We start from the raw sequence: 13,405 nt of genomic DNA, 5'->3' as shown, positions 1-13,405 counted from the left end.
GCGGAACATTTATCGTTCCAGAGATAGTGCAGTTACTATGGTACAATATAGTTTCCCCCCCCCCCAGTACCAGTTTCCCCTCTCTGCAGATTTATTTTATTCTCTTCAGCATCCAAATATGCCGTACTGTCTCTTAGAACAGAACAAAACCAAAAATCCTCTCAAGTCCGGATCCCCTCCAGCTACCGCCCTTTCCTCTGCTTCAGTTTATGGCAAGACTCAGTGAAACCCTTAGTCCTGCGTTCTCTCTGCTTCCTCTTCACCTGTTCTCTCCCGAAGCCGCTACGTTCAGGGGCCCCCACCCCCCAAAAAACCTTGACCTCTGGTCAAGGACACCAGTGACCTCATTGCCAACAGCCCTCGGCACCCGTAACCGTCAGCAGCATTTGGCCAACAGATCACTGCCTCATCCTTGGCTTCTAGGTTCTTCTCCTCTCCTGCTGGCCACTCCCCCTTGGTCCTTTTGCTGGAGCTTTTCTGTCTTACGACCTCTGGGCTCCTCGCTGAATCTCCATCCGCCCCCTCTCCCTGGGGATCTCCTTCGCTCCTCTGGCTTTATTTTTCCAGCCCAGAGACCAGACCCCCTTCTCAGCCTCCAGTGTTGTCTGTTCGGCATCTTCCCCTGGTGTCTGATGGGCATCTCACATGTAATGCGCCTAGTAACAGACTCCTGATTTCTGCCCCCAAACCTGCTCCTCCCCGAGTGTTCCAGTCTCCGCAAATGGACGTTTCATTTTACACTTGGTCAACCCAGAGGTCCTGGGATTACCCTCGAGTTTTTCTTTCACACGTCAGCAAGTCCTGGCAGCTCTACTCCCAGACTCCACCTCTTCTCCCCTAACTGGGCTGCCGGAACCGCTTGACGCGATTTTCCCGGCCGCCTCCTCACTGGTCTCCCTGCCCCCATCCTGGCGCTCAAATGGCCTTTTCTCCATACGGGAGCCAGCCACAGGGATCCTTTTACATAAATAATTATTTATTATTATTATTTTTTTTTAATGTTTAATTTTGAGAGAGCGAGTGAGAGAGAGTGCGAGAGGGGAAGGGGCAGAGAGAGAGGGAGACACAGAATCCGAAGCAGGCTCCAGGCTCTGAGCTGTCAGCACAGAGCCCAACGCGGGGTTTGAACCCATGAACCATGAGATCATGAGCTGAAGTCGGATGCTTAAACAACTGAGCCACCCAGGCACCCCCACAAAGATCCTTTTAAAAGTCTTTGGGGCCTGTGTGTCTCTGCTCAAAGCTCTCCAGTGGCCGTTTCCTGTTTCACTCAAAATGAAATCCAAAGGCCATACCGTGGCCTACAGGGTCCTGCCAAGCTTGGGCTGCCTTGTGTCACTGTCCCCGTCATCACTCTGTTCCAGCCACATTGACCAGCTTCGTACCACTGGAAATGAACTTTCCCCAAACCTCCTCAGGCCAACCTCCCTCACTTCAAGTCTCTGCCCAGATGTCACTTTATTTAAAATAGCGGCCACTGCTGACCCTGTATTACTGTTGGTCACCTTACCCTACTTGATATCTTTCTGAGCAAACATCATTCCCTTCCCTGTATTTACTTCTTCTTGTCTGTTTCCCACCCCCACAGACACCCAGACTAGAGTGTCCACTGCAGAAAATCAAGGACTTTGTCTGTTCTGATGCTGCTACATTCCCTGCACCTAGAACAGGGCCTCATACCTGGTAGGGGCTCAATAAATATTTGTGGAAAGATAGCACTTTTGACTATTAAAATTTGTTTTTTTCTTGACCGTAGTCCATGATGATTGAAAGTGCTGTACATCAATCAGGCTTATGATTAGAATACTTTTCTGTATATAAGGTTGGCCCAAATGATGTTGGCTGGTGGGAAAATGCAAGAAAGGGAAAACGCACAGGAGAGGGCGTGAGTTGAAAAAAGTGAAGATTACTGGCTTTTCCCAACATACCTAAACCTGAGGTTGATAAGGGAAGGGCAAAGGAGAAAGTGGGACCAATGGATTCTAAATGTCACATTGGACCCCACAGTAGGGAGGGCATCCTGACAATGTTATAAAAAAAAGTGATCTTTCAAAAAAATTAGCAGGCATCTTTAAGGCGAACGTTTAAGCATTTCTCGACTTGTGTGGGTGTGTGCTTGATACGAACGGGTCGTTGTGTTTTCTGTTTTCTTCCTCACTGCCGAGCTAGTCAGCGCCTAGATAGGTGACATCTCACCAGTTAAGGCCTTCTTTTGTTTTGTTTTCCCAAAGGCAGAGTGGTGGGCATCCTTCAGAAGAACTGGCGGGATTACGTGGTGACATTTCCATCCAAAGAAGAGGTCCAATCTCAGGGCAAAAATGCTCAGAAAATCCTAGTTACGCCTTGGGATTACAGAATCCCCAAGATCCGAATTAGCACTCAGCAAGCAGAAACCCTCCAGGTAGCTGACATTGTACTTCTCCTGTTCCCCAGCTTTTGTGTTTGCCAGCTTTTGAGCTATCCCAGGAAACCCTGTTAATTCCTTTGCATAAGAAGGGATAAATTATGGGCGGCGTCTGGCATTTCGAGATCCTGGTGTTTTTTTTTTTAAATTCTAAATATATAGAACCATCTATTAAATAGTCCTTGGTTAATAAATGAAGTCCAGAGAGAAACTGCCCTAGAAAGAGCTGTGTAGGACAGCTACAGAGTGCATACATTATCCAGCTGTCCAACACAGAAACTTTCAATAGATGCGCTTTGCCAACACTAACAAGCTTTCTTCCAGCAAGGGATATAGAAATACGATCACTCTGCCCTGGAGGGATGATATAGTGATACTTCACCGAATCGATTATCCATAAAGGAACATAGCACTGGGGAGAAGACATACACGAGACAGTTAGAAATTAACCTGTACTGTGGCGAAGCGTGTAGGCATCGTCCAATTTGATATCTGCAATTTGATATGTGCAGTTTGTAAAATGAGACACCGAAGCAGGACGTCCCCAGCCAGTAACTGGGTCGTCGTGTACCTTTTGCATCTCTTGAAGCCTTCCACGGGCTCTCTGAGGCCAAGCGTAACCACTGCTTTCCAGACCCGTGGGTTTGCTGAAATTTGAGAGCTTGTGGGGTTCAGCTCACGCTGACACCTCCTTCCCCACCAACAGATGTCTTTAAAAATTAGAGAGTAACTTCAAAGAAAGTAGGATGTATCTCCCATGCTCCCAAAATTGAGATTTTGTTTTGAAATTGAATTTGCACTATGCACACTGAGGTTTTCCTCTGTGTTGTGAATGTTGACTAGAACATGTTACAGTTGGCTTTCTTTTTTTTTTTTTTTTTTTTAAGTTTATTTATTATATTTTGAGAGAGCCTGCATGAGAGCAGGGGAGGGGCAGAGAGAGAGAATCCCAAGCAGGCTCCTCACTGCCAGTGCAGAGCCCAACGTGGGGCTCGACCCGATGAACTGTGAGATCATGACCTAAGCCAAAACCAAGAGTCAGACTGGTGTCTGAGCCACCCAGGCACCCCACAATTGGCTTTCTTTAACAGAATAAAATTTCCAGCCTACATATTTGATGGAGAGAGGTATTGCCTCCCTCCAAAGCATCGGGCCAGGCATTTACATAACCATCTGGCAATTTAGTAAAACAGCAAGAACGAAAACAAAACACAAAACCCACTGTTACATCGGCCACTCTTTTTGGAGCTGGGTGCTGTTTATCTCTTGTTTGTTTGGTGCTTCTCATTGACCCACTTAATTCCCGGTGCTGGGCTAGTGGATTTTTTTTTTTCTCTCTTTCGTGCAGGACTTCAGGGTAGTTGTGCGCATCGACTCCTGGGAGTCAACATCCGTGTATCCAAATGGACATTTTGTGCGTGTGTTAGGAAGAATCGGGGATCTGGAAGGGGAAATTGCAACCATCTTGGTGGAAAACAGTATTTCGGTGGTCCCTTTCTCCGAAGCTCAGGTCAGGTTTCCCCGAGTCCTTTGGTCTGGTGAAAGACATTCCGTACAGTTTCTTTTTGCATTTGTTCGTTGTTTGGTCATTAAGAAGAAAAATCGCTGTACTGGGTAACCACTCACTAAAGCCACAGATAATAATCTCACTCTTCTGTATTCTGTGTTTGGACCAGACTGAAGTCAGTTTCAGGCGCATAGTTCATTTCCTAGGGCCTCACAGCTCTCAAAGTTTTACATTTTCCAACTGTGCTTAAAAATGGTCTGTCGGTATCATATTGTCAGTACATATCTATCCCCAGCAGTCACGAGGGTCCCCAGTTACAGATCCTACTGGGCTCCACTCCCTGTCCTAATCATTCAACCAGAGCCCTGCACAGAGCTGCGGGAGGCGGCTTCTTGAGTTCTATACATTTCTGACCAGTGGGTCAAAAAAGCATGCTCCTAAAACAGTTTCTGTAACCTTGGCAGAAAACACAAATTCAATAAACATTAAACATTAGCTATTTCCATCACTTTATGATCTCATAAAATCCTCATAAATCTTGTTTATTATTTTTGCATAACTATATTCATAGTGCGTCCATGCTATTTTCTGTTCTGTGTCTTTTGCTTAAAATTATTTCTGTGTATTGCCATAGCTACTTCTTAGTAAAGGTTACGGCACTTGATTGTGTATTGATGTACTCTGGTTTGTTTAAGTCTTCCTCAATTGCTGGGCCTTGGGCTGTTTAATTTTTCAGTAGTATAAAAAAAAAAATCTACTTCAAACAATTTTACAAACATTGCTCTTTTTTTTTTCTTTTTCATCATTTTTCTTGAGACCTAATCCTTAAAGTAAGATTATCAAGTCAAAGGGCATTAAAAATTTAAGTGACTTTTCTTATGTATCAGTAGATCGTTCTCGAGAAAAATTGGACCAGTTTGCATTGCCATCAAGAGTGGATGGGTGTTCTTATTTTCATTACAGTTTTTGACAGAACAGTAGCTATAATAGTAAAATATCTTGGAATATTTTACATTATTAAATTTTTATGTTTAACATTAGTTTCTTGAAATTATTTGTTGACTTGCTTTGACAGCTCTTAGTGAAAATGTTAGAATAAAATAAAGCATGGGTTAGACTTCATGGGACTAGAATTTTCTCCTCTCATTTAGCCTACTTAACTGCAAATTGATGGCCTGAACAAGTAATAATGGAGAGACAATGCCCTAGATTGGTCCTGCTTAAATTATCTTTAAGGAATAGGCTTTTAGTATTTGGGACACGTTGATTCTTTTTTTTCAGGGCTTGAATTGAATTAAAAGCTCAACTGCATTTAAACAAATGAATCATTTGAAAATGGGTAGAGGTTGTGCTCTTGATAAGCCTCTGTTTATCCTCGATCTGACCTCCATAACTAAAGAAGCTGCCGGAAACAGGCACATTTCCTGACAGACTGTAAGGGTCCGCAGGGGCAGGAGACTGTGTCTTTCTTCTTGGCTCCTGCCCTTTCCAGAGCCTCGCACAGTTCCTGACACACATGAGGCACCTGATAAATAATTCTTGATCCAAAGAAGCGAATGCAGGTTAATTGCAAAAGGTAATGGGGAATGAATGGGACTTCTAGGAGGTGGCAGTGAGACTCTTCGAGAGCCCAGAATCTCCTAGGAAACTCGGGGTGTGTGAACTGCCAAATATCTGACTCTTGTTGGACAGATGTGTGAGATGCCAGTAAACACACCAGGAAATCCCTGGAAGGTGAGTCCTGAAGAGGAACAAGAACGTCAAGACTTGAGGGAAACCCATCTTGTATTCAGCATCGACCCGAAAGGCTGTGAAGATGTGGATGACGCACTCTCCGTCAGAACCTTAGATAACGGCCACTTGGAACTTGGGGTCCACATTGCAGATGTGACACACTTTGTGGCACCAAATTCGTATATTGACATCGAAGCCAGAACAAGGTAATGCTGTTTGAAATGAACACTATGATTATGTGTGTGTGGCTGTAACACATTCGTACCTCTCCACTCCCAGATTTTCAAAACGAACATTGCACAATTCTGTGCAATTCTGCAGATCCCTCCTAGGGGGAGAAAAATTGAGGTCCACTCCCCTTTCCCTTTAGAGAAATAGTACCTTGATCCATTTACCTTTCCTTTTTTTCAACAGAACCTTTCACACACTTTCCTCCTAAATTGCAATGAGCTAAATGTTTCAGGTAGGAATACCCTTTCATACGAATACTGGATCATTACACTCCAATTCTTCCTAGATAAGGAAGATTCATGCCACTTTTTCCTTTTCCTATCAGCGGAAGAACATTCAGCCCGAGGCAGTACCCCTTAGAAAAGTGGGGGCATGGGAATAGCTTTATTACCCAGTCGGCTGCACTTTATGAAAAAGCAACAGCCTTGGGGGATTTGCACTGAGGATTTGGCCATTTCCGTCCCCGCGGCCCCTGCAGTCAGCACTTCTGCCTCTCGCTGCTGAAGGTCACGCACCCGCACGTGTGTCGTTCACAGGGCCACCACTTATTATTTAGCAGACCGGCGCTATGACATGCTGCCCTCCACGCTCAGCGCCGATTTGTGCTCTCTTCTGGGAGGCGTTGATAGGTGAGTTTGTTCATAGTTTGTTGTGGTTTTTTAATCTCCAGAGTTTGTCCTGGCTCTTCTGTGATGCCCGGTGCTCTTGCTTCTGGCCTTTCTCTTCTTTCTAATGTGCTCCACCCCCTGCTCCCCACCCCTGTTGTCCCCCTGTACCCTCCCGCACCCGCTTAGTTTTAGGCAGATTTATTCTCTAGCCTTCCCTTCCCTTCCTCTCATCTTTTCCGTTTATCTAGCTGTGAGGCGGCTTCTACCTCTGTTGTTGGCTTTTTAAATTCAGCTAAAGTCTGGGAAGAAACACATACGACTGGGGAACCTGGGTGGCTCAGTCGGTTAAGAGTCCAACTTCGGCTCAGGTCATGATCTCGCAGTTTGTGAGTTTGAGCCCCGTGTCGGGCTCTGTGCTGACAGCTCAGAGCCTGGAGCCTGCTTTGGAATCTGTGACTCCCTCTCTCTGTTCCCTTCCCGCTCATGCTCTGTCTCTCAAAAAATAAATGTTAAAAAAAAAAAAGAAACGCATACGACTTTGCGCATACCTATTCCCTGGTTGAGGCTATTTTGCATGACGATCATGAACTGTAGGGAGTTGTTTGTCTGTTATAGTTAATGTTTATAGTTAATATAATGTTTTTGAATATGTAATAAAACCAAAATCCGTAGGTTCCAAAAGATATTTAATGAAAGGCTCCCTTCTACCATTTTCCCCCAGCTGCCAATTTCTTCTGTGGTTTTCTAGATATAATGCACATACATGCAAATGTGGACGTGTGGTCTCTCTTCTATGCACAAAGGGTGACATTGTGTGTGTATGTGTGATATATATACACTGTTCAGCACCTTGCTTTTTCTTCTCTTAAAAATGTATCTTGGAGATCATTCCATATTAATAACAGTTGCTTATCTATGGACATTTGGATTGTTTTCAGTCTTGCTATTACAAACTGTACTGAATTACATGAAACATAAGTCATTTCACATTTTTAAAATTACAGTATCTGGAAGATAAATTTCTACAAGTGGAATTTCTGTGTCAAAGGGTATATGCATGTGTGTTTAGAGAGATGTAATCAAATTGCCCTCCATAAAGGTTAAACCAATTATATTCCCACCATGACCGTGTGAGAATGCTTGTTTCCCTAAAGCCTTGCCAACACAATATGTTGTATTTTTTTTTTTATCTTTGCCAATCTTAATAGATGAAAATGGTATCTTAGGGGCGCATGGTGGCTCAGTTGGTTAAGCATCTGACTTCAAGTCATGACCTCATGGTTTGTGAGTTCGAGCCCCGCATTGGACTCTCTGGGCCCACTTTGGATCCTCTGTCCCTTTCTCTCTGCCCCTCCACTGCTGCTTCTTTCTCTCAAAATAGGTAAATAAACTTTTAAGAAAAAGAAAGAAAATGATAGGTGGTTTTAATTTGCATTTTTCCTATTATGAGTACAGTTAAACATATTTGTGTATGTTTAACAGTCATTTATGTATTTTTTTCTGTGAACTATTTAATGTTCCTTTCCCATTTTTTTTTAGTTCTTTATCTATTAGTAATTGATTTATAAGAATTCTTCACAGGGGCCCCCGGGTGGCTCAGTAGGTTAAGCGTCCGACTTCAGCTCAGGTCATGATCTCACAGTTCGTGAGTTCAAGCCCCATGTCGGGCTCTATGCTGACAGCTCAGAACTGCTTCAGATTCTGTCTCCCTCTTTCTCTACCCCTCCCCCCCTCACACTCTGTCTCAAAAATAAACATCAAAAAAAATTAAAAAGAATTCTTTAAATATTAGGAAATTTAGCCTTTTGTTTTTTATATGTCGCATGATTTTTTCTTTAAGTTTATTTTGAGAGAGACAGCGTGAGTGGGGGAGGGGCAAAGAGAGAAAGACCAAGAATCCCAAGCAGGCTCCACAGTCAGCACAGAGCCCCAAGTGGGGCTTGAACTCGAGAAACCATGAGATTACGACCTAAGTGGAAACCAAGAGTCGGACACTTAACTGATTGAGCCACCCAGGTGCCCGTATTGCATAGGTTTTTAAGTAGAGTGATTTGGTGGCAAAGCGGTTCTTTTTTTTTTTTTTTAACTTTTTTTTAATTTTATTTTTTATTTTTGAGACAGAGAGAGACACAGGATGAACGGGGGAGGGGCAGAGAGAGAGGGAGACACAGAATCGGAAGCAAGCTCCAGGCTCTGAGCCATCAGCCCAGAGCCGACGCGGGGCTCGAACTCGCGGACCGCGAGATCGTGACCTGAGCTGAAGTCGGACGCTTAACCGACTGAGCCACCCAGGCGCCCCGAGCGGTTCTTTACTAAACCTGTCAAGGTACATTTAGAGTCTAGTTCTACTTACCCCAAAAATGGAAGAATTGAGGGTACCTGGGTGGCTCCGTCGGTTAACCCTCTGACTTCCACTCAGATCATGATCTCACAGTTCATGGGTTCGAGCCCCGCGTCTGGCTCTGTGCTGACAGGTGGGAGCCTGGAGCCTGCTTCGGATTACGTGTCTCCCTCTGCCTGCCCCTCCCCCAACCCACGCTCTGTCTCTCAAAAAATAAACATTAAACACATTTTTTTATTTAAAAAAAAAAAAACGGAAGAATTGAATAATGATGTCAGCATTACTGGTTTTGTAGGTATGCTGTAAGTGTCATGTGGGAATTGGATAAAACCTATGAAATTAAGAAAGTGTGGTATGGCAGAACCATTATCCGATCAGCATACAAACTGTTCTATGAAGCAGCCCAGGAACTGCTGGACGGAAACTTCAACATTGTCGATGATATTCCAGAATTCAGAGACCTGGATGAGAAGACCAGACAAGCCAGGCTAGAGGAGCTAGCATGGGCCATTGGAAAGTTGACCGACATTGCACGCCACGTCCGAGCTAAACGAGACGGTTGTGGCGCCCTGGAACTGGAAGGGGTAGAGGTTCGTGTTCAGCTGGATGAGAAAAAGAACATTCATGACCTCATCCCCAAGCAGCCCCTGGAGGTCCATGAGACGGTGGCTGAATGCATGATCCTGGCCAACCACTGGGTAGCCAAGAAGATCTGGGAGAGCTTCCCGCATCAGGCCTTGTTACGCCAACACCCTCCTCCACACCAGGAGTTTTTTTCTGAACTGCGAGAATGTGCTAAAGCAAAAGGCTTCTTCATAGATACACGGTAATTCCTCTTTTGAGGGGGCAGAGGGAAGGGAGTACCGTGCACCGGTTTTACTGTCGTTCTTAAAATGCGACAGCCAGCTCTTTGCCCCAAGATAGAAAACTTGTTAGCTTTTTTTCATTTACTATACAACGTAGGTATAGAGATTAAAATTAAAACAAGTTTATTTAGGCATAATGTTGATTCACTACAATTCATGATGCAGAAGTAAGGAGCCTGGTTTAATTTCATCTGCCCCTTAGGCAAATACTAAGAAGTAATCCCATGTATTTCAGTACTTTAAAAATGCACCAGATCTTTGAGGCAATATCCTAAAACACCACACCAATGGTAAATTTATATCATCACTTCATAGAATGAGACATTTTTACCGCCCCCCTCCAGGATAAGATTTTCCCTTTTGAAAATGATGTATCGGGGCGCCTGCCGGGCCCAGTCAGTAGAGCATGCAACTCTCTATCTCAAGGTCACGAGTTTAAGCCCGATGCTGGGTTTACTTCAAAACAAAAATAGCTAACGGCTACATTAAAAAAAAAAAAGATGTAAGATGTATAGAGGATTTTTTTTTCAATATTTTGTTTCAAGTAATAGATTAGTGCTAATTAAAATAGCATTTATTTATCAAAATGATTTTTTTTTTTTTTTTTGCACCCATGTCTGTGACAGTATCTTCTGTTGGTTTGTTTGGTGGATGGGTGAGCTGTGTGTGGGGGCCAGGCATACTTGGTGTAAGTGCTTTCGGACATCTTGTGTCATTTGTAGTTTACTGATAGGGAATTACAGCTGCTGAGGGTAAGTGACTTACCTGTGGATCACCAGTTACTTAAGGAAGAATCTGGCTTTAAATCCACATCTGTCATACTTGAAGGCTCTCACTAGCCTGTACTCTCTTGATGCTCCTGTTTATCATTTTCCGCCTTTCTTCCCTCCGTTTCTTGGTGGGCTACACTACAGAAGTGAAATTATGTGCTACATTGTGAATTTCATTTTTTAATATAATTCTTTATTTCCTGGGCTTTAAAAATTATTTGGGTAAATAGAGTACTTCCTGTCTCTTTTTCTCTTTCTAAAAAAAGGAAAATAATTTAGGTTTCTTTTACTTGTACACCTCAGGTTTAGTTTAGTTTTGTTTTCTAACTCCCTCTGGCTCCATAATTCTTGATTTTCAAAAAGTCCACCCTTTGATCTGTAAGGGATGTTTAAGGTTAAGGGTCTTAGGAATTCATTTCAAGAAGTATTTGATCACCTCCAATGTGCTGGGCATTAACTTAACCACATAGGTATCAGTACATTACTCTTAAAAAGTGTATTTAAATTGATATACTTGCTGTGTTTAAACCTTAAAAGCAAACTAGATTTCTATAATTTCTATAATTGAAACTAGAGTTGCTTCTAAAACGTATCCAAAATAAACTTAGTTTCTTCTGAGTGACAAGGATGTCCCACAGAGTATTGACTTGGTAAATTATCGCTTCAGACTAAATAAAAGTTTTTCCGTTTTTTTGTCAGGTCCAATAAAACACTGGCTGATTCTCTGGATAACGCGAATGACCCCAACGATCCCATTGTAAACAGGTTGCTGCGATCGATGGCCATGCAGGCGATGTCTAATGCACTGTATTTCTCCACTGGGTCGTGTGCAGAGGAAGAGTTCCATCATTATGGTGAATGATAGCATTTTCTTTTGTGTGGCCATAACCTTGAGCGAGTCATTTAAAAGTATGTCTTTTTGTTGATTTCCATCTTTTGGTTTCCTTTTGAAGGCCTTGCATTGGATAAATATACTCACTTTACTTCTCCAATAAGAAGATACTCAGATATCATAGTACACCGATTGTTAATGGCGGCCATCTCAAAAGATAAGAAAATGGAAATGAAGGACAATTTGTTCAGCAACAAAGATCTTGAGGAATTATGCAGACATATCAACAACAGAAACCGAGTAAGAGAGGATTTTAAGTTCTCTTACCCATCATCTCTTTCACTAAGGGAATATCAGCTTTATTTTGTAGTGGAATGAAGTACCATATATTCTAGCAAGTTAAATGCTAGCATTATTCTAACCAATGAAATAACATGAAAAATCGTAAAGTTTCTTACATAGCTCTCAATACATTTATAAACGAACGCCCTGAAGTAACGATGTGTGTTTAGGAGATTTAATGATAGGTTAGATATTTTCCCCAAATATCTGAAAAATATTTGTATTAATAATTTTCTAGAATATAGCCTTTTTAGAGACATCTTTGCTGTGGGAGTATAAATTCCATGTTTCACCCGGGAATGTCAACATGCTTTGGGTTATGCTTCTTCTTCCAGGCAGCACAGCATTCTCAGAAACAGTCCACTGAGCTCTTCCAGTGCATGTATTTTAAAGACAAAGATCCAGAAAATGAGGAGCGTTGCGTATCTGATGGGGTCATATATTCAATTAGAACAAATGGCGTGCTTCTATTTATACCAAGGTATGTTACATCTAACACAATAGTTGTTAAGAAATCAAGTAGGACGCAAACAGTCCATCAGTTATGATTAAAATAGCTATATGAACTATTTATAGGTACATGATATAATAGATGTACATGATATAATAGAATAATGCACTACATAAGTATAAAGATTAGAATCTAGTACATCTGTTATTAGTGGGCAGATAGGATTTACTTTCTTATTGAGCAAAATACTGCTCCACCTGCTCACCGAAATATTTGGGGGTAAATGAGAGAAAAAGTTGTTTTTAATCTACAAGAGAAACTAACATTCTAGATTAAGTATATAAGACTTGTATACTAAGAATACATTATCTCTGGATTTTTACTCTGGCCATGATTCATTCAGGTTTGGGATTAAAGGGGCTGCTTATCTAAAAAATAAAGATGGTTTGGTGATCTCCTGCACCCCAGATGGCCGTTCTGAATGGAAACCAGGATCCCTGCAGCGATTTCAAAACAAAATCACCTCTACCACAACAGGAGGGGAATCTGTTACGTTCCATTTGTTTGACCACGTAACAGTAAGTCCGTATCTACATTAAGCCTCGCTTTGAATGTAAAGTATAAAGAATGTGATCTGGTAATAAGCATCTTTCTCCTCTGTGATAGGTGAGAATATCTGTACAGGCCTCCCGCTGCCATTCTGATACAATCAGGCTCGAAATAATAAGCAACAAACCGTACATGTCACCAGATACAGAACTATTTCATCAGAGCTCCCTCTTGCTAAAGAGTGATTTAGTGAAAGAAGTAACCAGATCTGTGGAGGAAGCTCAGCTTGCCCAAGAAGTCAAAGTAAACGTCATCCAGGAAGATTATCAAAAATACTGCCAAACAAAGGGAAGAAGCCTGTACATGCTTCTAGAAGAGATAAGGGACCTAGCTCTTCTGGATGTTTCGAACAGTTATGGAATGTGAGATATTCTTCTTACTTCATTAAAAGAGCTGTTTTGTGAATGTTTTACCTTCTTTTTAACATTAACATCCAATGTTCTGTGTCACCTAATGGACTAGTCGACTGGAAATGGGTAGATCACAAATGCACAAAACGTTTTCTCATCCTTATTAATTACAGCTTCGTTAAAGTGCAATTAGGTCACTGTGGAAACGGATTTTTCAGAAATGAACACATCGTGAATGGTGGCTCTGTAAGTCCGATTGCCAGTCTCTTTTTAATAAACCCAGCATTGATTTTTGATTAGCTTGTCTCAAATCCATTCTTTCAAAATAAGTTAATTTTCCTAGTAACTGCCACACTGGGC

At 42.3% G+C, this 13,405-nt stretch overlaps 1 protein-coding gene across 5 annotated transcripts in view; it reads left to right on the top strand.

The window, feature by feature from the left end:
* DIS3L (DIS3 like exosome 3'-5' exoribonuclease) overlaps positions 1–13,341 on the top strand; it is a 34,352-nt gene extending 21,011 nt beyond the window's left edge. For 3 of the 5 annotated variants that reach the window (XM_042941660.1, XM_042941662.1, XM_042941663.1), the window contains exons 8-17: positions 2,232–2,401; positions 3,753–3,914; positions 5,604–5,851; positions 6,413–6,505; positions 9,121–9,651; positions 11,161–11,315; positions 11,415–11,593; positions 11,971–12,116; positions 12,490–12,664; positions 12,753–13,341. In XM_042941660.1, coding sequence (XP_042797594.1) covers positions 2,232–2,401; positions 3,753–3,914; positions 5,604–5,851; positions 6,413–6,505; positions 9,121–9,651; positions 11,161–11,315; positions 11,415–11,593; positions 11,971–12,116; positions 12,490–12,664; positions 12,753–13,061 — 2,168 coding nt within the window. In that variant the 3' untranslated portion in view covers positions 13,062–13,341. The remainder of the gene's footprint in view (positions 1–2,231; positions 2,402–3,752; positions 3,915–5,603; positions 5,852–6,412; positions 6,506–9,120; positions 9,652–11,160; positions 11,316–11,414; positions 11,594–11,970; positions 12,117–12,489; positions 12,665–12,752) is intronic. The other 2 variants (XM_042941661.1, XM_042941664.1) reach the window with 2 other exon arrangements.
* Positions 13,342–13,405: the final 64 nt, after the last annotated feature.

Source organism: Panthera leo, chromosome B3, assembly GCF_018350215.1.
Source record: "Panthera leo isolate Ple1 chromosome B3, P.leo_Ple1_pat1.1, whole genome shotgun sequence".
Lineage (NCBI taxonomy): Eukaryota > Metazoa > Chordata > Mammalia > Carnivora > Felidae > Panthera > Panthera leo.
The sequence above is the reverse complement of the archived record's forward strand: the minus strand, read 5'-3'. Positions and strand labels throughout refer to the sequence as shown.